At 34.4% G+C, this 26,463-nt stretch overlaps 1 protein-coding gene across 1 annotated transcript; it reads left to right on the top strand.

The window, feature by feature from the left end:
• LOC149066992 (dnaJ homolog subfamily C member 1) lies at nucleotides 1–26,463 on the top strand. Its single transcript, XM_089253052.1, has 11 exons — nucleotides 1–708; nucleotides 3,164–3,265; nucleotides 3,353–3,399; nucleotides 10,897–11,068; nucleotides 12,382–12,506; nucleotides 13,693–13,865; nucleotides 14,030–14,157; nucleotides 14,464–14,589; nucleotides 20,140–20,206; nucleotides 25,101–25,384; nucleotides 26,286–26,463. Exons 1-11 carry the CDS (start codon nucleotides 568–570, stop codon nucleotides 26,352–26,354), a joined length of 1,434 nt encoding a protein of 477 aa, XP_089109178.1. The 5' UTR covers nucleotides 1–567; the 3' UTR covers nucleotides 26,355–26,463.

A 26,463-nucleotide genomic window follows, 5' to 3' on the forward strand; every position in this document is an offset into this window, starting at 1 on the left:
TCTTGGTCTGTCAATCGACAAAGCCGCTTGTAAGTTAATGCAGCTTTGGTCAATCGATGACAGCTCGAGTACCGTTGAGGTGATTGTTTATATAGTTTCAATTTGCTATCAAGATATCGTAAAACGTCCTTTTCATATTAATACACGATTCAAACGATTTTTATTTTTGAAAAAACAGAAATGATTTCATTTTCAACTGAACGGTACAACTTTAGTTTGTCGACGTACATTTGCTGAAGATTTATTTGTTGTTGAGGCGTTACAAAGGTACTATCGTGGTCTGAATGTGTGACAACAAATTGTACTCTTTCCCCCTCTCTTTTTCCAGCAGCTGGCATTTTCCAGCTCAATTACAATATTAAAAATAAAGGAAAAACAGATGGTGTGTTGTTGTCATTTGGGATTATAGCACGCGTCGGAGGAGCATCACGCGAAGAGTGGTACGAAGAGGATGTGGGAAATGCTCCACATATCAACTGAGCGTGTCGTCTTCTGAAGTTTCGTTCATTCCGTGACTTTCCCCTTGGACGGACGTCGTTGCCTGCCTTTATAAAATCGTGGAATATAATGAACTTTTTGCCGTCCCTGGTGATTCTGCTGGTACAGATCCTGGTAGTGGTGCGATGTTGGACGGACGAAGACCTCGAGTTGTTTGACTTGGTCGAGAGCACCGACAGAAAATTTTACGACATCCTTGGCGTTGACCAGGTATTACCGTAGTTTGAAAATAAATTCGCGGTTTGAGAAAAATCGTCCATTATTAGATTTTATATACAGCATATGTATGCTGTACTTAGCCAAGTTTTTCTTGCAAAAGTTCGTGTGAACGAAGAAGGGCGCTGGGTCTACGCTGTTTCATTCAAAATCATAGAGATAAGGTGCCAAAATGTGGCCTGTCGATAGCATTAGTTGATATAGCGCGGGTTCAAGGGCCGGACTTGAGGCAGGTGCGAAAGGGTGTGGGCGCACTAGGCCGCTAAATATTAGGGACTGCAAGACGAGAGGAAAAATACTTCGATTACATTTCGACCAATGTAACAAAGCAAATACCTCAAAATTTTGTCAGAGGACTCTAAAATTCAGACATCAAGCCCTCTGGCCTAGGGTTTCCACAGAGCCCCCACTCCCTTCTCATCCGCCGAAGGAAGGAAAATATTTATGCCCGCCCCTGACGGGTTCTTAACCATGGACCTTAGTAACTCCTCTGAAAATTAATACCCTGTAGGAACGGTATTTTGGTGATGAGTTGGAGATTTTTTTTCTTTGGCAAAGAAAACATCCACAAGCATGATAAGTTGCAGAGAGTGAAACGTAGTCATGCTTTCAGATGTTTTTTCTTGCCAAAGAAAAAATTCCCTGACACAAAGTGAAAAAATGTTGGTACAAAACAAACAACAGTAATAACGAATGAAAGTACATTTTTAGACTAAATACTGGATTCAGATTTCAAATATTACATCTTAGACCAGATAAGGAACGAGATTGAGAATGAAGTCACAGTAAAACCTGTTTTTAACGGAACCTGTACTAAGTGGAAACCTGTCTTCAACCAAAAAGAATATTGGTTTCATGATTTCAATGCCAAAATATACTATAGACATTAGATATCCCTTGCTTTACCCCCGATTTTTCAAAGTTTATTTTAGGTATTCCAACCTGCAAACTTTGCAAATTAAAGATATAAACATAGTTAAATCCTTCAATGGCAAAATATCTTAAAATTTGATGATGCAGCTGAGACAAACATTGGCATACACAAGAGGGGGGGGGGGGGGTTTGGGGTTCTAACCTCCCCCCCAGCCGAGATTATAGTGTTGTTTTACAGGAAAAAACATAAACCCCCCCCCCCCCCGAGAGAGAAAAAAATTGAAACCCCCATTGAGAAAATTCTGCGTATGCCTATGGTGACAAATATAAGAATAATTCTGAGATACAGCTCACCAGATCTGTCTAATGAACAATGTTTGGTAACACATTGACAGTCATGAGAAATTTAATCGAAAAAAAATGGTTCCAGTGAAACTAGAATAATTTTCATATGTGCGAGAAATATGTGGAATTCTCGTGACTTTGCTACTAAAGTTTCTATAAAAAGACAAATGCTGCTTGTCAGCAGAATCTCAACTGTTTCATTAAAAAGAGTTATCGAAAATATATTTATATTTGAGAGATCAAAATTTGTTGCCTTTTTAGTCTAGTGGTCTCGGGCGCTAACCCAACACCACCTATAGAAGAAGCTATTTTCACGAAGCTTGTGACGTCACTGAAGAAGGCCGTCTCATCTATAGCCATTGTATATACTACCATATTTATACACCTGCTATATCCAATGGCTCTAAGTGAAATGGCCTTCAGTGATGTCACGAGCTTTGTGCTGAGGCCTTCTTCTATAGGTGGAGTCGGCTCACCTGGCAAGTGAGAGGACGTTTCGATTTCCTCTGAGAGTTGAATTTCTCTCTTTTCTAAATTCATCTTCGCATCAGCCAGCTGTTAGAAACCTTCGTATGGATGGCGGAGAGTGACATCATTCTTTGATAATTTCATTTATTCATTGCCCTCTGTCCATAAAACAATACTTGAAAAAAATGTTTATCTCATTCCAAAATTTTACAATGCTTTGCCGAAACAAATTAGATACCCAACATTCTCGTCGTTCAAGAAAAAACTCAAAGCTCACTTTCAATCATAATCAATATTGTTTCAATGAGGAATCAGCACTGGAATCCCATTTAAAGAGTCATTTAGATTTAATGAAAATCATCTACAAATGAAAACTTTTGAAAACTTTGATTACTTATGTATGCAATAGAATAGGGTGTATGTTGAAAGTTACTGATAGTATTTAATGAAATAGAAGAAGAAACGTAATTCCTCAGATGTTGCTCCTTAATTTAAGTATGCACAGCGCTTATTTGAAAAATATGGATATATAACTACAAATCCTCTTAAATTTTTTAATTTTGCCTTGAAAAGTGCTTGAATGTTTTCACATGGGGGGAGGTATGAACCATGATAATATTATCAATAGTTATTTAGAGGAGTCTGAACTTTGTTTTTTTTATAGTTTTTTTTTTAGTTTTATACTTTGTTTTGAATCTGTTTTTTCATAACTATCAATGATATCTTTAATATACATAACTATCAATGTTTTGTTTAATTGCAGAAAGCGTCCACTAGTGATATCAGAAAAGCTTACAGGAGGCTTTCACAGCTATATCATCCAGATAAAAACAAAGAACCTGATGCAGAGGAAAGGTTTAGGAAGGTAATCGCTATTTCAACATCAGAGTTTGAAAATGAAATTTAATAATTTGATATATTTGAATCTTACTTAATTTGTTTATTGTTTTAGATTGCAGCTATTGCAGATGTACTCAGAAATGAGGAGCAGAGAAAAAAGTGAGTTCAATTCATTTCTGTATTTGTATCTTCCGCAAGCAATCTGATTTTAAAATAAGATTAAAAATATTCCACAATTTATTATGATGAAATTAAATATATTATTTTAAATGTTATTTTTTTGGGTGTTAAATCTGATTTTCAAGATTTTACTCCATTTTCAAATTGGTTCATTCCTCTGTTTTTCAATGAGCACCGGAGAACCTTTTTTTTTTTTTTTATTTCAAACCGAGCACAACTCAGGTCTATCGCCATAGGCAATTTACTACCTAGTGAGTTGTGCCGGAAGTGTAAGTGTGTGTACCTAACACCGGAGAACCTATGATTTATTTTCCTTCATAGTCATCATGGGGAGTTGTTGATTTTCCTATAATTTCTGTTAAAAACGCATCTTATGGACCAGCTGTTGCGAGCCGTTTTCTATTTCATAATGTCAAAACTCTTTATCCGGCAGTGTGCGCAGGGGGTCTAATCAACTCCAGTCCCCCATAAAGCAGACTTATCCTCTCGACTGGATGCGCACTACTTCATTCCTTCAAACTGTATTCAAGAATGTTATCTGCATGGTGCATTTTACAATATGCCTAATAAGTAAAATTAATTGGGATGTACTAAGTACAGTCTGCCCTTGGTATTCGCTGTCTCTTTCCCAATTTTCTGGAAAACAATGTTGCAGTGATGATTCTCGTATCGGAGCAAAGTATAAGTTGCGCATGTTATTAATAAATTTTTAAAAAATATCTCCTAAAGGTGGTTTTTTTTTTTGCGCTTCTGAAAGTGCTTCTACAAGGCTGTGCTTTCTAAAACTGAAAAACTTTCAAGAAAAACTAAAAATATCAACAAAGATTGCAATTCAAAGAATGTTCAGTTAGATATTTCAAGAAACAAGAACTTTAAATTCAATCAACTGTGATGATACTGTAGCTACACCTGCTACTGTATAGCCTTTGATCCACATATCTCTCATGTAGAAAGTTTAGTCCTCTGTGTATGTGTGTGTGTGGGTTCGATAAAAAAGGTATGCAACCACACTTATAATATCAGAGAATGACCGACGTATGTTGACCCAAAATATTGCAAAAAGGAACCTATACCGTGGTTCCTTTTTGCAATTTTGGGTCAAAGCAGAATGTTTTGCATTCTTCTGTAATGAGCCCTCAGCTGACTGGAAATGTTCTGCAATAAAAATTCGCCACAAAGAGCAACAGGCCTACAACGGTAAAATATTCAAGCATTACACTTCACTCATAGTTCAAAAAATAGGAGGTAGATGGCAGCACTATAACAAGCATTACACAGAAGCAAGCTTCACATTAGGTTCACAACACAGACGCGCACATTCCAACATGGACCAATTCGTTAGAAGTTCCGCAGAGGAATATGGACTAGGTGCATGTGTGGTTTAGCAGTAGTAAAAATCCCCATAATAGTGTTTTCTACATTTTTCTTGATTGTTCTGCAGTAGCACTGGAGTAACCGTAAGACGTGTAAGCACTTTGGACCCCCAGAGATGTCCATCTCTGGCAAAACCAGAATTTATTGACATGTCAAAGTAGAGATGTAAAATTGTTGAGAATATTCTCATTGAGGAGAATATTTGAGAATATTTTCTGGAAGGACTGCTATTAAAAATAACTTGGGAATATTCTTTTAAATTCTTAATCAGAATATTCTCCTGTTATTTATAATATATAGTTGTATATAATATCATTGAGAACATTCTTTTAAAGAACTACTTTTATAAATTACTGGGGAATATTCTTATCGAAAATAAGAATTATTCTCAAGTTATTAATCACACATAGTCCTTCAGAGAATATTCTTGGATATTCTCTTCAATGAGAATATTCTTCAGTTATAAAGTCCTTCCAGAATATTCTCAAGAATAATTGTAACTAGCTGATACCCGGCAACGTTGCCCGCCTCGTAAAAAATGTATATATGTATAGCTTATTAATTATTTCTTAATTAAAAAACTTTCCACACCAAGTAAGAAAAAATTACTTTTATTTTTAAATATTTTAATTAAAAACTTCAGGCAATCGCTTGTGGATACACAATATTTTTTGCTTTTCCATCTGGTGTGTAGATGCCAAATTTTTAAGGATTACCAACACGCGAACAGGCAACGAGAAACTGTCTGTGTGAAAAACAGGGCTTCAGTAGGTTGATACCTGCCACTGTTAATGACTGGCCTTGCGCTTTGTTGATTGTCATGGCAAAAGTTAAACGAATCGGGAACTGTAATCTCTAAGTGAATGGAACACTAAGTGAATGGAATTTCTTCAGTGATAATTGGGATAGGGGCCATTTAACAGATTTTCAGCCTTTTTTGACCCCCTTCCTTCCCCTTGTCAGCAAAAGTCAGCAAAACACTGACCCCCCGTCAGGAAAATTTCATCAGCAGCTTAGAATATTTCATATCTTCAAAAAGGGGTGGTTGATGACGTAAGCAACCTTCAAACCCCCCCCCCCCCCCCATCATCAAAAGTCAGCAAATCCAAGCAAATGCATTAGCACTTACAGACATCCTGTATTCCTGTATATAGGCTAGCAGAAATACCCGGTGCTCTTCCCGGGTTTTCTTCAATTAATGGGAGAATTGGAAAAGTTACAAACCGTTATAAAGGAATAAACTGTTATAATAACAGAATTAAAAGTGTGACAAACCATTGTAAAGGCATATATACACGTCTGAAACGCATTGGTGGAAACCACGGTAACCAAAGTAAATGTTCCGAAAGTAATCGTTGAGGCTCCAAAACCATTGTTGCCCGACAGTTTTTCACCCATTTCGGACATTTGCCCAGCTCTGGCGAAGTTTTAAAGTAGCCTACGATTCAATCCCGGTCCTGTTTGATATATATGCAAAATCTGGCGATGATCGGCCTAAAACTGTAGATTTGTATAAAGAACATACATACATACATACGGACAGATATACTTTCACATTTATATATAAGATAACATGTATTATAATAAATAATCTCTATAAATAACTTGAGAATAATTCTTGTTATTTTCAGTAAGAATATTCTCTAGTAATTTATAATAGTAGTCCTTTTTGAGAGAGCATTCTCTGTCCCAGTCTCTCTCTTCCCGTCAAGAAGACAGGACTATATTGAAGTTTGTAGCCCACAACATTACAGTTTGAAAGCAATAAAATTAAACCAACATGGCAGAATTGCACAACTTTTAACACTTTTGGATCTGAGATATTTCGGATATGTTTGTCCCTGTAGACTGAGTGTTTTTGGCACTTTCCATGATTTTTTTTTAAATACTTGGAATATATATAGTATATCTTAACAGTTTTTTTTAGCTATAAATTTCAAACTTTTCTTTCATGATATAGCAATTATTTAAAGGTTCTAATAATTAATATTTAATGATATATAATTAAAAAAGTATGTTTTAGAGTTTTAAAAAAAAGTTCCACATAAGAAAACATAATTTTTCAAAATAAAATTGCAAACAATTCCGACTAAAAACTTACACAAATGTTGTACAAATATCTAAAAATAATGTTTATTTAAAAATATATATATTGTTACGATCTATAGGCGATAGATGGCGCAATCCTTATCGCAACCTTCCGTTAGCAACGGATGGAGAACTGGCAGGACATGATGAAAAAAATCCAGAAAGTCCCGCTCCTCCAGACATTGGTCCAACCCCTCCGTACGGTGGCGCTGCCGACTAGGAAACTGTAAAATAGAATTTTGTGGAATGTTCTTTTTCTCAATTCAATTCTGGTCTGGTCTGGTTTTTCTCGAAGTTTCTCCGGGGTTCTCCGTGGCGCTCACAAGATGGCAGGCTCAGAGAGATTCGATGAACAGTCAGTTGTGTTTAAACTTTGCTAGAAAGTTGTTAGCTCTCTGATTACGTTGTAAATACGTATAAATTGCTGTTCTGTAAATAAATCTGTGTTTGTCCGTCGAACTGCTTCTTGTTTTGCAACCTCGAAGTCTTGTGAAAAATTATCCGGAACAATATATCGTGTAAAACTTGTTTTAGTATGGTACACTTCAAAACACACATTTATGCACAGAGCAATACCACAAGCTTCGTAAAAAGTTCGAGTTTCTTTCCTCAATCTTTTTCCAGTTTCTGCCTTTGATTTGCTTTGTTACTCCTTTTCATCATCTAAAATGAATAATTTTGTAAAATATACATCCTAAAACATTTGAAAGAAATAAGTAATTTACACAAAATTTGTTCAAAAGCAAATATATTTACCGGTGCTATCTCATCGTCATCTGAGAACTGCGATTTTGAATCGCTTATACAAACAAGCTGGTATTCTGGATCATCTGAATCTGATAACTCTGACAAAGAATTGTGTGCTAATATATCTCTAAGTTCAGCAAATCATCAACATCTGATAAGTCTAAAAATCATTTATGAGACATCGTGAAACACAACCACGCATGGCTATCTTACCTAGGAAGACAAATGTGTTTCAACTGTACTTACTTCTGCATCGTTTCATAAAGCTACATTTGTTGGCTGCTGCCATCTATATATTTTTGGAATATTGTGGATTATGTTTAAAAAGACTGGGAACATATATATTCAGCCATTTTATAGCTACAAGAGTTAAAAGTTAAGCTCGGGTCAGACTCGGGCTTAGCTCCCTTGAACAAAAACTACATCCAGAGTCAGGCTCGGCCTTAGACCCAAAAGTGTTAAAGAAATATGAGTGATACAGAATTAAAGTGTATGTAAATTGAAGAAAACAACAGTTCTGTATCTTCTTAGAATGAAGGTGATTATATAAAAATAGCTTTTCCCTTTTATCAATCAACTTTGATTTAATTTTTTGTTTTGAACTTATTTTTGAAAATTTATCTAATGTCAAAATAATTTTTTAAAGTCTTAAAATTTCTCTAAAATCTTCATAACCAAACGTTTAAACCTATGATCATGACTCAGAGAATTTTCTCAAACCAAAAGTTGCCATTGGGGGGTTGGCGATTATGCCAAAAATTGCTTTGTTTTAAATATTTCAGGCAATGACAACTGAATCATATTTCATAATATAAACAAAATTAGTAAAAAAAAATTATAAGAAAAATTATTATTCTCTAATTTTTACATCCAGGAGAATATTCTCATCTCATATTTCTATAAATACCCAGAAACTTCCTGGGTATTTGTAGAGGACTTTCCAGGACTTCCTGGAAAGACGAATGTTACAGGAATTATATGCAGAAAACATAGATGCTGTTATGTTGAGGAACGGAACAGGCATTGGAATGAGTTTGACAGAAGTTGAATTCTAAAATCTCTGCAAGAGCTTTCAGAACCTCATACATACAGCATAAAGGAATTGTCAGCAGAAAAAAAAAAGGAAATTAAAGCTTGCAGCCCACATTATTAAACTTTTAAAGTAAAAAATTGAAAACATGGATGAATTGAACAACTTGCAAAGAAATACAAGTGATAAAAAAATTGAGTGTATATTCATTGAAGAAAATGACACAGTTCTCCATCTTCGTTAGAATAAAGGTGATCATAAGAATGACGCTCTTTGTCAATCACCTTTTATTTTATTTATTGCTTTGAACTTAATTCTGAAAATTCATCTGATAAAAAATATATTTATAAAATGTATTAAAAAATAAATTTAAAATATATTTCTTATTTTTAATCTTTCAAGGTTTCCAAATTCTTCATAACAAAAACTTTTGAAACCTCTCACTATGACAGAATATTCTCAAACTAAAATTTGTCGTTATGAGGTGTTTATGCCAAAACAAATTGTTCTAAATGTTTCAGGCAATGAAAACTGAATCATTTCATAATATAAACAAAATTAGTTTAAAAATTTCATTATTTAAAAGGAAAAAAAAGAATATTCTTGATTATTCTCCAACTTTTACATCCAGGAGAATATTCTTGTTCTCCGAAAATATTCTCACATCCCATCTCTACGTCAAAGATTACATATAATGCATCATAATTAAAGTTATGTAAATCAGATGAATATCAAGTGAAGGTCAAAGTTTAATGGGCACTGATAATGAACAATTATAGGAAGTTGTATAAAATCGTATCACAAAAGGCGCAGTCAGAAGTTAAGTTTGATCAATCAAGGATTGTATAACAGAAGGGCGAAGCTCCCCATTCTGCTTGGAAAGTTCAATCCATCCATTATAATTCACTTTTGAGCAGTGTTGAAGATTGTGAAATTTTCTTCGAGAGTTTTCTTTAGATCACAGATTCATATTTTGCAGCCCAGTGCAAAAACAGCTTTGGAGCCCTCTAAAATAATTTTTCTCCAGTGTCCTCTGCAATCTGGGATGGACCAGGTTTACAATAGCACTGAAGAACGACTATTATGTACTCTTGTATATTTATTATAATTCACCCAAATAACCTCTAGATCTGTGGATTCCCTGTTTTTCAGGGCCACAACTAGATGCTTGGTCAGTTGGGGCAAGCATGCATTTTGGTGCCCCTTTATAAAATTGAAGGAAGGGTTAAATTTGTGCCCTCTGGTCCGGCATCGAGGCACCAGACCCGCCTGCTCTCCCTCAGTTACGGCCTTGTCTTGGACTTACTTGAACCCCTACTTCTGTCTTGGACAGAAATTAAAGCTATTGCTTTGTTAAGATGTCAAATGTAATTCAATGTAATCAAAGTATTTTTACTCCTTTTTGCAGCCCCCTAAAATTTAGCGGCCCAGTGATGATGCACCCTTTGCACCTGCCAAAGAATTACCCTTCACTTCTGAAATATAGATGGCAGCACTGAAAAATCAGACAACACTGTTAAGTACACACACTTACACTTCCAGCACAACTCACTAGGTTGATAGACCTCATTTGTGCTTGGTTAGAAATAAAGTAGCACTGATTGTTCTGTGATGTACGTGGCAGATTTTGACATATTCTGCATAACAACAGTGAAATAATCCAAGCCAGTGTAGAAAACCAAGTGCCCAGGTGGTAAGATGCTCGTCTACCACCGTGAAGGTTTCTGTCAGGTCCCAGGTTCAAACTGGGAGAAAAATATAGATATTTTTCCTAACAAGCTTGGGAAGACCATCTATAGATGGTGCCTTCATTTCCAACCCAACTCGTTAACAACAATAAATTGCAGTATAGCAATATGACTGGAGTTTATGTGTGGTAAAATAGTGAAGGGAAACAGTTTAAACAAAGAAAATTCTTGATAAGTTTAAATGGATCTCATTTTTTTACATCAAAAAGGGGGGAAAAAATAAATATATAATAATAAATAAATAAATTCATTTCCCCGTACTTTAATAATGTCACTGAAATGAGGTACAGGGTTTTTATAGACCCCATGCATGCCCTTGAGTTCAAATTTCAACATGTATGCTGCTGGGTTAACTAAATGATTTGTAAGATGCATATAGATGTCAATTTGAAATATGTTTGTACTTTATACTATATTTTCCTACTTCTAAGTTATTATTTAATGTTAATTTAACATTAAATTACATGTATGTAATGAATCATTCCACAGATATGACATCATATTACAGACAGGATTGCCAGACTGGCGGGAGCCTATTTATTACTATAGGAGAGTCAGGAACATGGGATTGTTGGAGCTCCTCATCTTCTTGTTTTGTCTTGTCACTTTTGGTCAGTATTTATTTGCTTGGTCTGCATACTGGGAAAAGAAATACGAGATAGTGAGTACAACATGTTTCTTATATTCTTTTTTTTTGCAAAGTTCGGACAAGACATCGATTTTTGCCTATATTGATTTGTTGCGCTTTGCAAGCAAACCTGATGCTGAAAAACACAAATTTATTGAAAGTTAAAAAATTAAAGCATGATAAAATCTTCTGAGTGCAGTATCAAGGAATAAATCCCAGACCTACCAACTCTCCGGATTTAGGTGGAAGACTCCGAATTTTTCATCCTTCTTCCTGCTATCCAGATTTTGGCAGAAAATTAGATTTTACGCGAGCTTTCACATTGTCGTGACGTCAATGACTGCTGTCGTCATTAGGAAAAATGCCCATAGAGGACAGCTGTGGTCATTTCCATCGAGCAGCCATAAATAAGTCTTGGTGACCACATTTAAGCAACTGGCAAAAACGTGACTTTGTTTACATAGTGTTTATTGGCAATCATTTATCAGGGTCATGACCTTGGTTGCCAAAATTCCTGTATAGTTATTATTGTATTCCATAAACAGCCGTGCGGTAAGCACAAGTTTTTTCATCAGTGGCTTTGTATTTTGAAGTTTTAAATTGTTTCCTCCGATTAAATATGTCTTCAGAAAGAAAATATAAAACTTTAAGCTATTATAAAGCTAAATATAAAGCTTTTAAGAGTTCATATACCCAAGATTATCAATCACTGATAGCATCCACGAAAGGGGACACTTATGTTTTATGAACAGTATGTAGATGTAATTTCTCTATTCTGCATGAAAAGACTGACATGGAATTATATTCTGCTCAGGGGCAATGCAATTCTTAGAACTGTTTTGAACTTAATTGATTTAAAAAAATTTTGAAAGAAAAAAAATTTTTTTTGATCGAGTCTATTAGTGCCAGTGGGTAACCCTCTCTCCCCCCCCCCCTCGGGAGAATCTCCAGATTTCTGGATTCCAAAAGTTGGCATGTCTGAAATCTCTTTCCTATTCATAAATGGATCTTGGATCTGCACTGTCAGCCTTACTATCACTGAGACTATGATCCTACTAGTAAAAAAAGAATCAACACACATGTTGATTTGGGCCTCCAAAAAATAGCTCGGGGATCCATGATGTTCTTAAGTCAGCCACCTCGTTGGGCAATTTGCCTGTTGTGGCGTGGTATTTGTATTTGTAAAAAAAACTTTAAAAAACGTTTATTGCAAGGCGTCAGTTCAGGTGTCACTGCTCTACATCATTGTTTGTTTTTGTGTAAAAACTTGAAAAATGCCTGTATTTTTATAGTACTCTGATAGTTTGAATTTACCTGTGCTGTTATGATACACAACCTATTTCTAGGAAGAACTGGTTTTAGCAAAGATGAAGAAGAAAACAGCAAAGCAAATGAGGAGAAACAAAGCTGTTAAATCCGCTGAAGAGGCTGAAGCAATAGCTGCAGAATTAAATAATATTCCTAAGCCAAGGTGAAACATAGTTACCAATAGGTTACTATTCGTGTCTTATTACCAGTTGATGGCAATGTTAATGAGGATTTTGAAAGTTATTCGAAAATTTTTTGCTGTTTGAAAACATAGCTGTTTTATTCAATTATTCACCTGGTTTGGTCATTGCTATCATTCAGAGAGAAACGATGGCACTTTCCACTGTTCATACTCGGTACGAAAGACAGGATACCAAGTAGAGGTGAATTTATCTTGGTATCCAGTCTTTTGTAGTTCATATTGTTTATGTATCAAAAGTTTTACATAGATGAGAAATACATATTGTACTTATGCAGCCATTGTTTGTACTATAATGGAAGAATTTTTTGGGCTGTTTGGTTGATGTGAATGAGTTATAAAACTTGATGTTTCACTCTTAAGAGTGACAAGCATTTTTGAGAGACATGTGATGAACATATTAAGTGGAAGACAGTAATGATCACTTGATCACTCACTGTCTGCCAATGGCGTAGTTGGTCTTCTAAAGATGGTCATGTGGACAAAACAAGTTTTATCACTTATTCACAATGACCAAACAGCCTGAAATCCTTCCATTATAATACTGCTACATCTAACTTACTAACCTAACGTTCCCTCACAGTGAAACTGTAATGCTGGATAGATTGAAGGGAAAAAAGCACATTTATGAACATTCAATTTTTCTCGTTTGTAGAATTCTGAACTTTTTCTTCATGCATGTATTGACTGCACAATTTTATTGGCATACTGCATGTAATAAAGATAGGTATTTATTGCACATTTTTTCTTCTACTTTTATGTTCCTTATGAACTGTATGTATAAAATGGTCCTACATGCTTTCCCTTTGGCCCACCAATAAAGAAAAACTGCCACTTGTTAGCCAGCCAATGTCTTTTTCTATCTTTTATTATGACTCCCACAACAGTACACAGGTTTCTGGAAATCACTTCAACCGCATCTCAACTCCATGAAGAAGTGAGGGAGGTCTAATCTTCAAATATATAGTTTTTGTGTCTAGTTTCACGTTCTATAAATTCTTTATCATCAAAACTACTTGTGTTTGGAATACCAGTTATTTAAATGGGGGTTATTTTGTTGCAGGTTTTTTAAGAACCATTATTATTTTGATAAATTAATGTGTGTGAGCAAAATTTATTTCATTTCCAACATTCTAAAATCTCTTACCAGGTATCAAGATCTGTTTCCCATACAGCTGTTTTATTTAATTATTCATTTGGTTCGGTCGTTGCCATCATTCATGAAATGTGCTTATGAAAACTCAAAAGCTATCCTCACCTCTCATTCGAGGGTGGAAAGTGAGTCAGATGAAGGGGAAGAAGAAGAAAGCTCTGAAAAAAGAGGTTAGTTCACTTGTTTGATGTACAATTTATATTAATTTTTTTTATTAGAAGAAACAATTTTTCATTTGCGGGATCTTTAATATTTGTGTTGCAAAAAATTGTCCTTATTTTAATTTTTACTGATTAATATGTTTGTCTTCGTGTTTATATCAATATATGCGCAGTAAGACAAAGGGTAAAGAAGCACATAAAACCACAGTTTCCAGAGTTGATTGTTCCAAATGGCAGCCAAGAAGGAGTGAAATCATCCAATGGGATTTCATCTCACAAGAATAAACATAATAATACCAATGTAAGCCACACTTTTCTAAATTAGTAACTTTTTCATGATATCTGTTTGTAGGGTGTGTTTACAGACATCTCTGTTATGTGTGTATGTTTCCCAGATGTCATTTATATTTCAAATTAGTAATTGAATATAACATTGAAATGAAACTATTTTTTTAAATATTTGATATCTGCAGGAGCTAGCTGTGCTGTGAATTTTTTCCCCCTTTTTTTCTCATTTCTGCCTCAAAATACACAGTAGTAAGAAATGTTCATTGATCTGAGAATTTTGTTTCATTAAATACATTCCATTATTTCAAATAAATTGTAGGGAAAGTCTTCAACAGAATCTAAAGCCGATATAAATGAATTCCAGAAAGCTCTCAAAAAGTTTCCAAATGGTACTCTTCAACGGTGGGAAAAAATTGCAGAATATTTACACTGGTCTGTTTCTGAGGTAATACGTCTTCAAAGAGTTTGTTATTTTAAAAATTATACTTTGAACCTAGCAGTTGATGGTAAAGGTATTATAAAAAAAAATTTCCTGTATTCTATAAGTTTTGTTTCACATTTTGATTAATCTTTTTAGAGTATTTAATAACTTATATTAGGTAATGATATTTAACCATTTTGTCATTAACCAACTTCATTATAAATAGATGATGAGGTTATTGGGGTGATTTGTGAAACAGTTGAAATTTTTTCTCATGCACCTATGTGGAAAAGTATATTTCTGACTATTTGTACAATTTACAGGTTAAAAAACTAAATTTATATGGTTGTGACACCCCCCCCCCCCCCCCCCGTTTAAATTGAGATATAGTCAATTTTCTCATCGGTTTTCTAATTTGTTATCAGCCAAGAAAATTCTCTTCTGCCACCTTCATGCTTTTCTTTTCCTGGTCGTAAAGTTATGCTAGTGACAAAGTAAATCAACATGCTGTATTATGCTATTAAGGGTGGTATTCACTGACATGGTTTAAACTATAGTCACAATTTTTTTTTATAAGAAATCTACACAGATTGGTCAAATTCAGGTTTTTAACCAATCTATGTTGATCTCTTATCCAAAAATTGTGACTACAGTTTAAACCATGTTGGTGAATACGGCTCTAACCCTCTTGCGTTACATACAGCGGCAATCCACAAATATCTCATCTAGCTTTATCCTCTTTATTTCGGGAATCTCGAAAATCCCTATCGAAAGCATCAATAGTCGGAAGCAAAAGTCCCGTAAAATACTGGTCATATGGTCAAGGTTTGGCAGCGCTTTCCATGCAGAGAGCTCTGTATTCTTCTTTCCTCTTTGGCCGCTTTCTGTCGTGCGCCGTATCAGATACCCTTTGGCAGTATAAATACCAGAGTAGGGAGAAAGGTGGGATGGTTAGCACAGGTTATTATGCTCATTTTGGTCATGTTAAAAATGCACTTTGGATACTGATGCTGCCATCTACTTTCTTTTAAATCTGTTGTATCTTCTAAGTTAGAATATATTTGAACAAAAAAAGTAATATTTTATAACTTTATCATAGAAATTTATACACCTTTTAAATTAAAGTGTAATACTCAGGCATCTGTCCAGACCTTTTTCGTAGGACCCAGTTTTTGTGAAAAGAATCATTAATTTTTTGAAAAATAAGTAATTTTGTGGAAGGGAAGTGATCTAGTTAATCTACACAAAAGAAATGTAATTCCAAATTTATGGTTAAACTAATTTTTATTTTATGATGGTCCATTTTTGAGGTCCAGAATTTTGTGAAAGGTCCAGAAAATGGACCCTAATTTTGGCTGGATACTGACCTCTGATGTTGGACAAAGAGGTCCAATTTGGTCACAATTTGCAAAAACCATTATCGATGGCAACTGCTAAACTTAAATGATGATTTTCATTTTGTGATGACTTAAGCTCACTGCGCAAACTATTTATGTAAATGTTGCGTTGATAGAGTATTATTTTTATATTGCACAGGTATACAGATAATGTGAAAAATAATTTGATAAACAAAAATAAAAGTTTTCAATGCTGTGCAATACTTTACCAATCGTAAATAGTACATGCACTCAGGGCCGGCAGGGGGGCAGATAGGGCGATTGCCCTGGGTGGAAAAATTTAGGGGGGCAGCAAGTTTTAGGGGGAAATGAAAAACACCATTATATAAAATTTGAATTTTAAATTGTTATGTAGCAGCAAAATCATGTTTGCCGTGGGCGGAAAAATCCTAGTTACAGTACTTGACTACTACTGAACCACACATGCACCTCGTCCATATTCCTCTGCGGAACTTCTAATGCATTGGTACATGTTGGAATGTGTATGTACTTGACTACATATTGTCACCAATAGATGGCGGCATATCTGTGGAAATCTGCGTCCCTTCCAAGGTATCCGACAATGAGCTGCCACTGATTTTTATATACTTATATCTGTTCTGTATATCTCAGGGGTTTTCAACGTAAAGTTTCTTGTGGAACCATGGATGATAATGAAGCTGTTCTACAGAACTCAAACACATTTTTTAATTTAAAAATCCAAAACGTGTGTTCCTACTGCTGTTCCAACATCATAGCCCTACGGCAAAATGAAAGAGAGCCTACGCACCAACTCTTAATTTAAATATTTATTGTCATAAATCATTGTGTCAGAAGATCTTATTGTGTATGCTCCTATTCAACTGAGGTCCCTGCGTGGCCCCCCACGAATGGAGTGGGTCTGGCAGGGCTCCTGCCGGATTGCCCAAGATGATTCTCATCAGATGCGATTCTATTTTTGTTTTTCACCCTACAAATTCATATTAGAGGGGTCCATGAAGATTCTGACCTGGGTCCCACCAAAAATCTCAGCCTAGGGGACCCTAATGCGGAATATAATATAGATGGATAAGCCATGGGTCTCTGTGCCGCTCCCAGTTGAATTCAACTCATGGTTGAGATTCACGATGTTGGAGCCCCCGTAAGCCTATAGGAGGAATATTCACGAATCAAGAGCTTTGGTTTTAACCGTCCCAGATGAAAAGCATCTGTACAAGAACTCTGACATGTGGCTTTAACTGAAATAATTAAAATCTAGTTAATCTAATAATTAAAATAATTGAGTTAATTTAATAATTTAAATACTTTATTCAATTTAATAATTTGTTTAATTCAGTAATTTAAGTAATATTTTTTAATTTAATCATTTAAAATAATATTGTAAAAATGTAATTTTATAGGTTTTTTTTTTAAATCATTATAGTAAATTTCTTAAAATTTGTTGGAATACAAACCTAGGTATGTAAATAAAATTTGCACTAGTTAAAAAAAGTTTGAGTACATTTTGTATACTGTCATTCATAGCATTTATAGTGACGGACTCGCGATGCGAGGATCCGGGTTCGAACCCCACAGTGGTGGTCAGCTGAAGTTGGTTTTCTCTGGTTCCCAACTTCAAGGCGCAAATGCGAGCCGATCTCCCCGTTAAAAAGTCTCGCCACAGAGAGCAACAGTCCTACAACGATAAATCATTCAATCATAACACTTCACTCATAGTTAGAAAAACTGGTGGCAGATGGCAGCACTACACATAACAAACATTACGCAGAAACAAACTTTACGTCAGGTTGCACTACACGTACACGCACATTCCCGCATGTACTGATTCGTTAGGGGGTTCCGCGGGGGGAGGGTGCATTTGTGGTGTAGCAGTAGTAGATAGGGCCTCCAAAAAATGGCTCGGGGACCCATGATGTTCTTAAGTCAGCCACCTCGTTGGGCAATTTGCCTGTTGTGGCGTTGTATTTGTATTTGTATAACATGAATGAAAAATCCACTTGAATGTAGATTGGACAAAGTCTCTCATCAAATTTTGTGTTGTTTCATTTTTTTTCCTTCTTTGGATGTGAAAATTTTTTCCCGTTTTTGAAGTTTTTCCTGCTTAAATTGATTTTAAGATGGGTTGTGGAAAGCAACATGGGGGAAAGGCATTGCTATTGTTACTTAAAAAGGATGTAATGTTACTCTCTCACACATAGTTGTTGATAAATTTGATAAGTTATTCAAAACTTTTCTGGTTAGCAGAATGCATTTGAGTTTGATTTTTTTTCACACTACTATGTAAAAAAACCCAATTTCAATGAGTTCCATTGAAATACAAAGTTTAGTGAAAACTAAATTCAATTTCAATTCATTCAATTTGGTAATAATCAAAATTCAATGTCCATTTGGTCTCTGTCTAAAATTATTTTGGTCACTATTTGGTCACTTTTAAATACTTTGGTCACTATTTGGTCTCTTTTTTGAACATTTTGGTCACTATTTTCACTAGTTTTGAGGCCATGATCCGTGCTGAGCCCTGTATAGTCTTATATGAATAACTTGATAATTTAACTAATATTATCAATTAAAAATTCAAAATCTGGTTGCTAATTTCATTCGAAGAATTGTAAAAGTTTTATTTGATAGGTGGCAGAAGGGGTTCTAGTTCATTGATGTCTTTCTCACACGTAAATACAGGGTGCTTCTAAATTCATGGAACAAACAAAGAGTGATATAAGACACCTAAACTAAACAAGCATTTTTTTATCACAGAATGTGCAGTCTAGGGTATTTTTGGAGAGTGCACAGCTGCACTTCACCAAAAACAAATATCATATTTTTCCGATGGATTTGCTGTGATATGTACCATAAACCATTCGAGGGTGCATATGCACCTTCGGATTGGAGTTTGCTTTTTAATTGGTGCAAGAACCAACAAGGTTATGCTGTTCCAAACAATGTTCAAGCGATAGAATGGCTTGTGGTAGAATTTGTCACTCAAGTTTGAACCATGAGAAGATCTAACATTATAACACCCTGGTCACGAGCATTGGAGTACGCAAGATCCAATCGACTTTTAGAGGGGACACTTTTAGAGGGGTTTGGGGGAGCACAAGAAATCTCTCCCAGAGATAAATTTTGAGCTACTAACCTCTTAAAAGCATTTTAAATTAACAGACATGGATAAAGATAACATACAGTGTAAAGGTATTTTCTACTGATATTTTGTTTTTTTACGGAAATATTTTTAAATTTATCATCTTGGGGAGGGCACGGGGCGCCCACGCTCTCTCTTACGTACTACACCTCTGGTCCCAAACGTATGAACTCAGGGCTGTTACTTTGCTAGAACATTTTGCAGCATTGTATAAATAAAATGGTAGGAAAAACTTTTTTCTGCTAAGCAACATAGTGCGGAGAATCACGATTTTGAAATAGGAAATTTGATTCTTGGATTTTCAATAGATAAATTTTGTCTTCGGGATCGAAATAAATATTAATTAATTTTCATGTTTTTTCATAAAAGTGCACAAAGGCACATTTGTGATACTTGATTGAGTACGATTTTTCTTCAAATTATTTTTGGTAAATTTTATGTAGAACTTTAATGTGTTATATCATATATATATGAGCTAAATAGCTCAATTAATATTTTGAATGGCAGACATTTATTCCAAAACCCATAGAAAAAAAATGTAAACAGGCATGTGCCCACTGTGGGACACCCCTCCCTCTTCAAAGAAGAATTATTATATTGGTTTGATATATTTATACTCTTGTCAGGACGTTTTTATTTAGGAAATTCTCTTGCGACATCTTAAAACATGAACATTACCCCGTGCACCCAAGGAGTCATGACAAACACTTTGGGAACCACTGTATCAAGGTAATAGAAGTGAAGAAAGGAAACTTTTTAGACAGTTGTATCTTAAAGGTGCAAAATATTATTTGCCTCAGGTGGCATGATATCTAGGACTGGCCTCAGCAGGTTTGTGAATTGTTTATCCCATTTCAGTCAGTCTGTGAAATTATTCAACAGTTTTTACGTGTGCACAGGTGTAAAAAGTCTGAAAAACACTGGCCTATAACATACAACACATTGTCAAGTTTTCTATGTGTGTCTGTGTTTTCTCCCTTCCTTCATCCCAAGTTTAGTCAGTTTGTTCATCTGTTGTCATAGTATTTTTCTTTTATTTATTTATTTATTTTTTGGTAGGTTGTTGCTGTAGCAAAACAGATGAAATCTCAGCCATATGCAAAGAGTGTCGATATCTCAGCTCAAGGTAAGTAAAATTGTTTTGTTGTTTGGTCAAATCCTTCCTTCCTTCCTTTTTTTAAACCTTGTAATGTTTTTTTTAAAGAAAACAATCTAAAATAATTTTTTTCCACCAATGTTTCTAAGGGACTGGACAGAATGCATACAAAGGAATCAGTTCATGAGTGCTGTCAGTTCAAATTTTTGCATAAGTTAAGCCTGTGCATGTATTTTAGTGTTTGTTAGCCATATCACCCTAGTTGCACTCAGGCCTGAGTAAATCTGTTGAAGCCAGAGTATCAACTGTTTATAATAAGTAGAGCTTAGACCTAACCGTAATGACCTAACCGTTTTATGACCTAAACGTCTTAGAAATATGACCTTAAAATATGAAAATATTACCTTATAATTTTCTTCATTTTTTTCTTTTCAGTTATCTATTCTTATGTTATTAAATTTAAATAGAAACAACAAATGCATCAATTATTACATGATTAAAATTTGTAAAATTTTTTATTTCAAATTTAAACACTCACCAAATTCAAATAAAAGCCACGCCTACCTTATACATTACGATTCTTCCAGAACATGCTAGAATTGCACTCACTAAAATACAAGATGTAGTTTCAAATGTTCAAAAAAGGGGAGTAGGGGATAATAATTACTGTTATTTAGTTTTCCTCTAAGAAACTTTTGAAGAAATCATTTTGCAAAAGTGCTTTAATTATTCAAAAAAATAACCAGATGGAACAATATCTGGTCTCATCATAAAGCAGATGTTGTTAGTTTTTGCTGATTCTCGCTGATTCTTCGTTTAGCTGAATAGCAATGTTGCTACAATTTAAGTCACTTTTGTGCATAACTTTGGCATATTTTACAAAATAAAATAATTCCATCAGTGCTGAGGGAGAGTAAATACTGTCACCCAACTCCTGTAAGAAATTCCTTTCTTACTTTTTTCATATTGAAAACATAAAAATTTTGGCGGGGTCAGAATTTTGGCAAATATCCTGAGGGGCAACTGTATTGAGAGTGTGATAAATGTTATGGCTAAAAGAAATGAAAAAATCATTTTTACATCAAAATACTGTTGACGCTTGTTATAATGACCCCATGTTACAGTGACCATTCCATTACAACAACCGATAGTATAAGTCACAAATGTTTCTAATAACGATTATCCTTTAATAATAATGTTTAACGTTTATAATAATAATGTTTAACGTTTATAATAATAATGTTTAACGTTTATAATAATAATGTTTAACGTTTATAATAATAATGTTTAACGTTTATAATAATAATGTTTAACGTTTATAATAATAATGTTTAACGTTTATAATAATAATGTTTAACGTTTATAACAATAATGTTTTCCTTTCAAGATAATGATCACCCAATATACAGTGTCTGTTTTCAACGGAGCAATTAGGGTCATTATACGGAGTGAGTTTCAACTGTACCAAAACTGTTATAAAGCTTCGGAGATTACCAGTGATGTGACAGGGCAAAATTCTCCTGAAAAAAAATCCTAGTTACAACCCTGACTTTAGCCATGATTAAAAACGTGTTCAACTCGAAGATCTTGTCTGTCCAAATGATCTTTTATGAGTGCGTGGTGTGCCATTTATGGTTTCCCTTCATAAATATACCAAGGATGTCCTCGGAAACAAAGTAGTAGCTACTGAAAAAGCAAACGTTTCTTTTTTTTTTTCAAAAAGAAGAAAGAAAAGGAATCGGATGGGGTAAATGCATTCTGTAACTTGGGAAAATGTCTACAGATTAAAACTTTAGATAAATGACTTTCTGATAAATGACCAAAGCATATTACGACTGTTTGAAAAATCCTAAAATATAACAGATTACTTGAAAATGCTTAAAATATCACAAATAGCTTGAAAGTGACTAAAATATATTACTTGCCATAAAAAAAATTGCATGTCATAAAAATCTGAGCCCTAATAATAAGACCATAGTAGCCAGCAGTACTGGGTGATGTATAGATTTACAATAAACTACCAATGTAAGGCCCTCACATTGATATTACAATTTTGAACACAGTGATGCATTGTTAATTCCGATGTGTAACATCACGATGTCAATTGAATGAGTGCGCCTGGGCAATATTTAATATCGTGTGGAATCCAATATAACATCAGAGTTGAAACAAGGATGCCGATATAATGAGTATGCCTGCACGATATTTAATATTGGTGAAATCCAATGTAACGACATCAGAGTTGAAATGACGATGTTGATTTAGTGAATACGTAAGCGTGGTATGTATCATGGAAATCAGATAAGGGAACATCCCTATAAAAACCCACATACGATGCTGATTTGTAGAGAATTAATGTTTTTTGTAGTTCTTATTCATAGAACTTAAAGGAATTTTCTCTAGTGGATGCCACAAATATTACTTATATGCAAGACATTTTTTTCTGATTTTTAAAAAAAAAATTTGATTTTGTATCTTTTTTTTTTAATTTTTTATCATTTTTGATAATTTTCTTCTAAAGTCTTACATGCGATGTTAAATCAATGGAAAGAGCTACGACAGAGGCCAGAACTAGAGGGGGGCAGGGAGGCAGAAAGTTTTAGGTAGCAACAAAGAACACCATTAAAAAATTATCAAATTAAATTTGGTAGGGGTGGCAAAAATCCTAGTTATGGCCCTAGCTACAGTAACTAAATCTTCAAGAACGAAATCTTTAAAAATGCTTCTTTGGGGAAGTGTGGGGGGGGGGAACATGCAGGAATAAAAAAATCATTTGATAAATTTAGTGTTTAAGGGTGCGATTTGAATTTGGAAAAAAAATTATTCACGTATTTATTTATTTATTTTTAACTCTGCCTCATAGTAATACAAATGTCATTGATTGCAATTAATGATTTTGCCAAAGCAAAAGTTGTATGCTTTTTTCAAGTTATTTGGGGGGGGGGGGAGACTATACGTGGACCATTCCGTTTATTAATTTTTTTGCTCAGTTTGAAGATTCAACACATAGGCAAAGATAGACTTGGCAGTCTGGTGGGTCATTATTGCTGGAGGAGGCACAATGATGATGATGTCAATTCATATATACACATTTACATTAGATTAGTCGACTCCACCTTTGATGTTGGGGGGGGGGGGCCCTTCTCATATCTCCATCCATGATTCAACAAGTGGAGCAGCAGTCATCAAAAACTTTTGTCTGGATAGAAAAAAATTATTTTGTATTTACTACTTTATGGTCTTGGACAGTAATTAACATTCATCATTCAAAATTATGGTGCACATTTTGTGTATAGGTGAAACAACAGCTTGCATAACGAAGCAGTTGGATACATAGGCCTATTCTAGGTTTTGTGACTCTGATTCTACCCAATAACATTCAGTTATCTTAATGTATGTTTAGAACATGCAGAGGCATAAACAATGTTTACGAAGAGCTGGAAATGAAAGTGCCCTTTTTTTTTCAAAAACGATCTTGCTGGCACTGAACAGTAAAATATAAACAAATCCTTTTAAAAAAAGGATGTACAACACAGTAAAACCATCTGGTTCACCTTGACTTATTTACATTGGACCTTGTAATTTACAAATTTTGCACTGCGCTTTTAGAAGTAGTCTTGAAAGATTGTCATTCTTAAAAAAACTTGCATGTCTTCATAATTGGCTGTGCATTGAAGAAAACAGTTGACAGACTTTGGAAGACTCTTCGAAAAAAAGAATGTAATATATTATGAATATAAAAAGAAAGGAATTGTCTGTGGTTGCTAGTATGTTGTTTTGTCCTAAAATAATTGTTGCTATCAAGAGTTATTTCTGTCATTTTGCTTTGGCTCGAGTCAATCTTATGGGATACTGAAATAGTGCTATAAAAAAAAAAATTAGTTTTAGTTGCTCACATAAAAAAAATATGAGGTTTTTTTCTCAGAAGACTATGATTATGTCTTATTGGGGTTTCCCCTCTTAATTTTTGAATACGAGTCCTGTATATTGATATATCATCATACAGGGTGTCCTGTAAGTGCTAGCACGGCCTTTATTCCATTCATCAACGGGCCATCATAGAGGTATGATTCCAATTTAAAAAGTGCTCAACAGGTGTGTTCAAAAATTATCCTTTACCAGTTTTGAGAGTGAAAATACAGTGTATAACAAAATAAAAAAATCAATTTTTGTATGGCCCCTTGTGTTCCAACTTCCAATTTGAACGTTGTTGCCCTGTCTCTCCTGATGCCAATAAAAAAATTCCATGTTTTTAAATGCGATATTCACAAAGATATTTATCACAGGAAATTTGGGAAAGAATAGCGTTAAATGAAGAAAAACCTTTTTAGCCACATTTAACGCTGTTCTTTTCCAAATTTCCTCCATTTTTCGAATTCAAATATATCTATGAATCACTTTGAAACATTGGATTTTTTTTTTGCATCAAGAGAGACAATTCAACTACTTTCTAATTTGAAGTTAGAGCAGGGGGACCTTACAAAAATTTAGATTTTTTTTTATTTTGTGACGCACTGTATTTTCACTCTCAAAACTGCTACAAACTAAGTTTTGAATGCCTGTTGAGCATTTTTTAAATTGGAATCATATCTGTAAGATGGACAATTGATGATATAAAGGCTGTGCTAGCACTTACAAGACATCCTGTATAGTGATTTAAGGTTGACAATGTATCACGATGTAAAATTTTCAATATCATCCAGTCCTAGTAGCCAAGAGGTAGGATCTTGCGAACCATCAACCCTCATCTCTGAAATATAAAAAAAAGAATATATACCATATATTGTCAGCTTAGTCTCACCTCAAGAACTTAAGAAGTTTAGGAGCAGAAGGGAAATTAATAGTTATAGAAAGTCTTTACGTAACATTATTAAAATTTGTTCAGAACATTTTAATATAACTTTTTCTCTTTTTACTTGAACAGGTGTCACAGGCTCTGAAGCTAATGGCAAGTACACTGATGATGTTACTGACATCAGTAAAAGAAGCGAGTATGGAGAGGTAAATGAAAATAATCAAAAAATAATAAGCAATGGCACTCTGACGCATCGAAGGAACAGCATTGGTAACTCATCTTCAATTAGTTTATCAGAAAAGGTATGGACACAAGATGAGCAAAGACTTTTGGAACAAGCTTTGATCAAATTCCCAAAAGATACTTCGGCTCGATGGGACTGTATTTCAAATTTTGTGGCTACCAAAACAAAGGTAAAATTTGAAATTGTTTTTTTTTTTAATTGGTAAGAAATAAAATTGCCAGTAGTAAAAATGGCTTCTTCTGAAATATAGATGGCAGCACTGAAAAATCAGACACAACACTAAATGTGCACTCAGACTGTTAGGTACACACACTTACACTTCTGGCACAACTCACTAGTTAGTAAATTGCCCATGGAGATAGACCTGAGTTTCGCTCGGTTTGAAAGAAAAAAAGTAATAAAAATGGGGAAAATAAATTGTCCATCTTCCCCCTTGCAGAGTTCAGCAGACCATTACTACAATAAAAAGTCCTTTATATTATGCATCTATGCATTTGCCAATTTCTTACTTCCAATTCGTAAGATGGATGGCAACACCTACTTAATGCACAACCACAGACACATGAAGTGTCTAAATCCACCTAAACTTTTCATCAAGTAAACCTCACCAGAAATTCCAAGGTGGATTACTTATGAACTAAGTTAATTATATGGCTCTTTAGTTGTGTATTATCTGAAGACAAACATGCTTGTTCACCCAAATAACAATTACTGGCGATCTTCCATATTTGTCTTTTCCTTCATCAACAGTAGCCAGCCACATTTGACATGTTTCCTTGACATGAAATGATATCAACTCTGCAACCTTTAACAACTTGACAATAAATTTCACATGATGTTGTGCCATTTTAGAATAAGAATCTCAGTAGCACCGATATCACAACTGACTAACAGGTTATGATATGGGAGAATTCATCTGTTGAAGGCTGTGTAATTGTCATGGCTGTTTGCTCGCTTAAACATTTTTAAGATCTCCACTGCATGCATTATTCTGTTTGTTGTGTATGAATATTTGAAAATTAGTTCTGATGAAATGCTTCCTTTCCTTTTTCCTCCCGATTAAATGATAGGAAGAATGCATAACAAGGTATAAAGAATTGGCTCAGCAAATCAAACTCAAGAAAGGCAAAGATAATTAAAATATGACTGTATAAAGTTATTAGATTCCTCTTTTTTTATTATTATTTGTGATGCAAGTCCTTTATTATGTATGTAAATTATATTGATTAAATATTTTTTTTATGTTAA

Source organism: Pholcus phalangioides, unplaced genomic scaffold (assembly GCF_987345545.1).
Source record: "Pholcus phalangioides strain wild (caught in Gottingen) unplaced genomic scaffold, Ppha-v1.0 ptg000031l_1, whole genome shotgun sequence".
Lineage (NCBI taxonomy): Eukaryota > Metazoa > Arthropoda > Arachnida > Araneae > Pholcidae > Pholcus > Pholcus phalangioides.

Coding starts and splice junctions, on each gene's coding strand:
- LOC149066992 (XM_089253052.1), top strand. CDS start 568: ATGAACTTTTTGCCGTCCCTGGTGATTCTGCTGGTACAGATCCTGGTA. Junction 3,400..10,896: donor AATGAGGAGCAGAGAAAAAA/GTGAGTTCAATT, acceptor ATCATTCCACAG/ATATGACATCATATTACAGA. Junction 11,069..12,381: donor GGGAAAAGAAATACGAGATA/GTGAGTACAACA, acceptor ACCTATTTCTAG/GAAGAACTGGTTTTAGCAAA.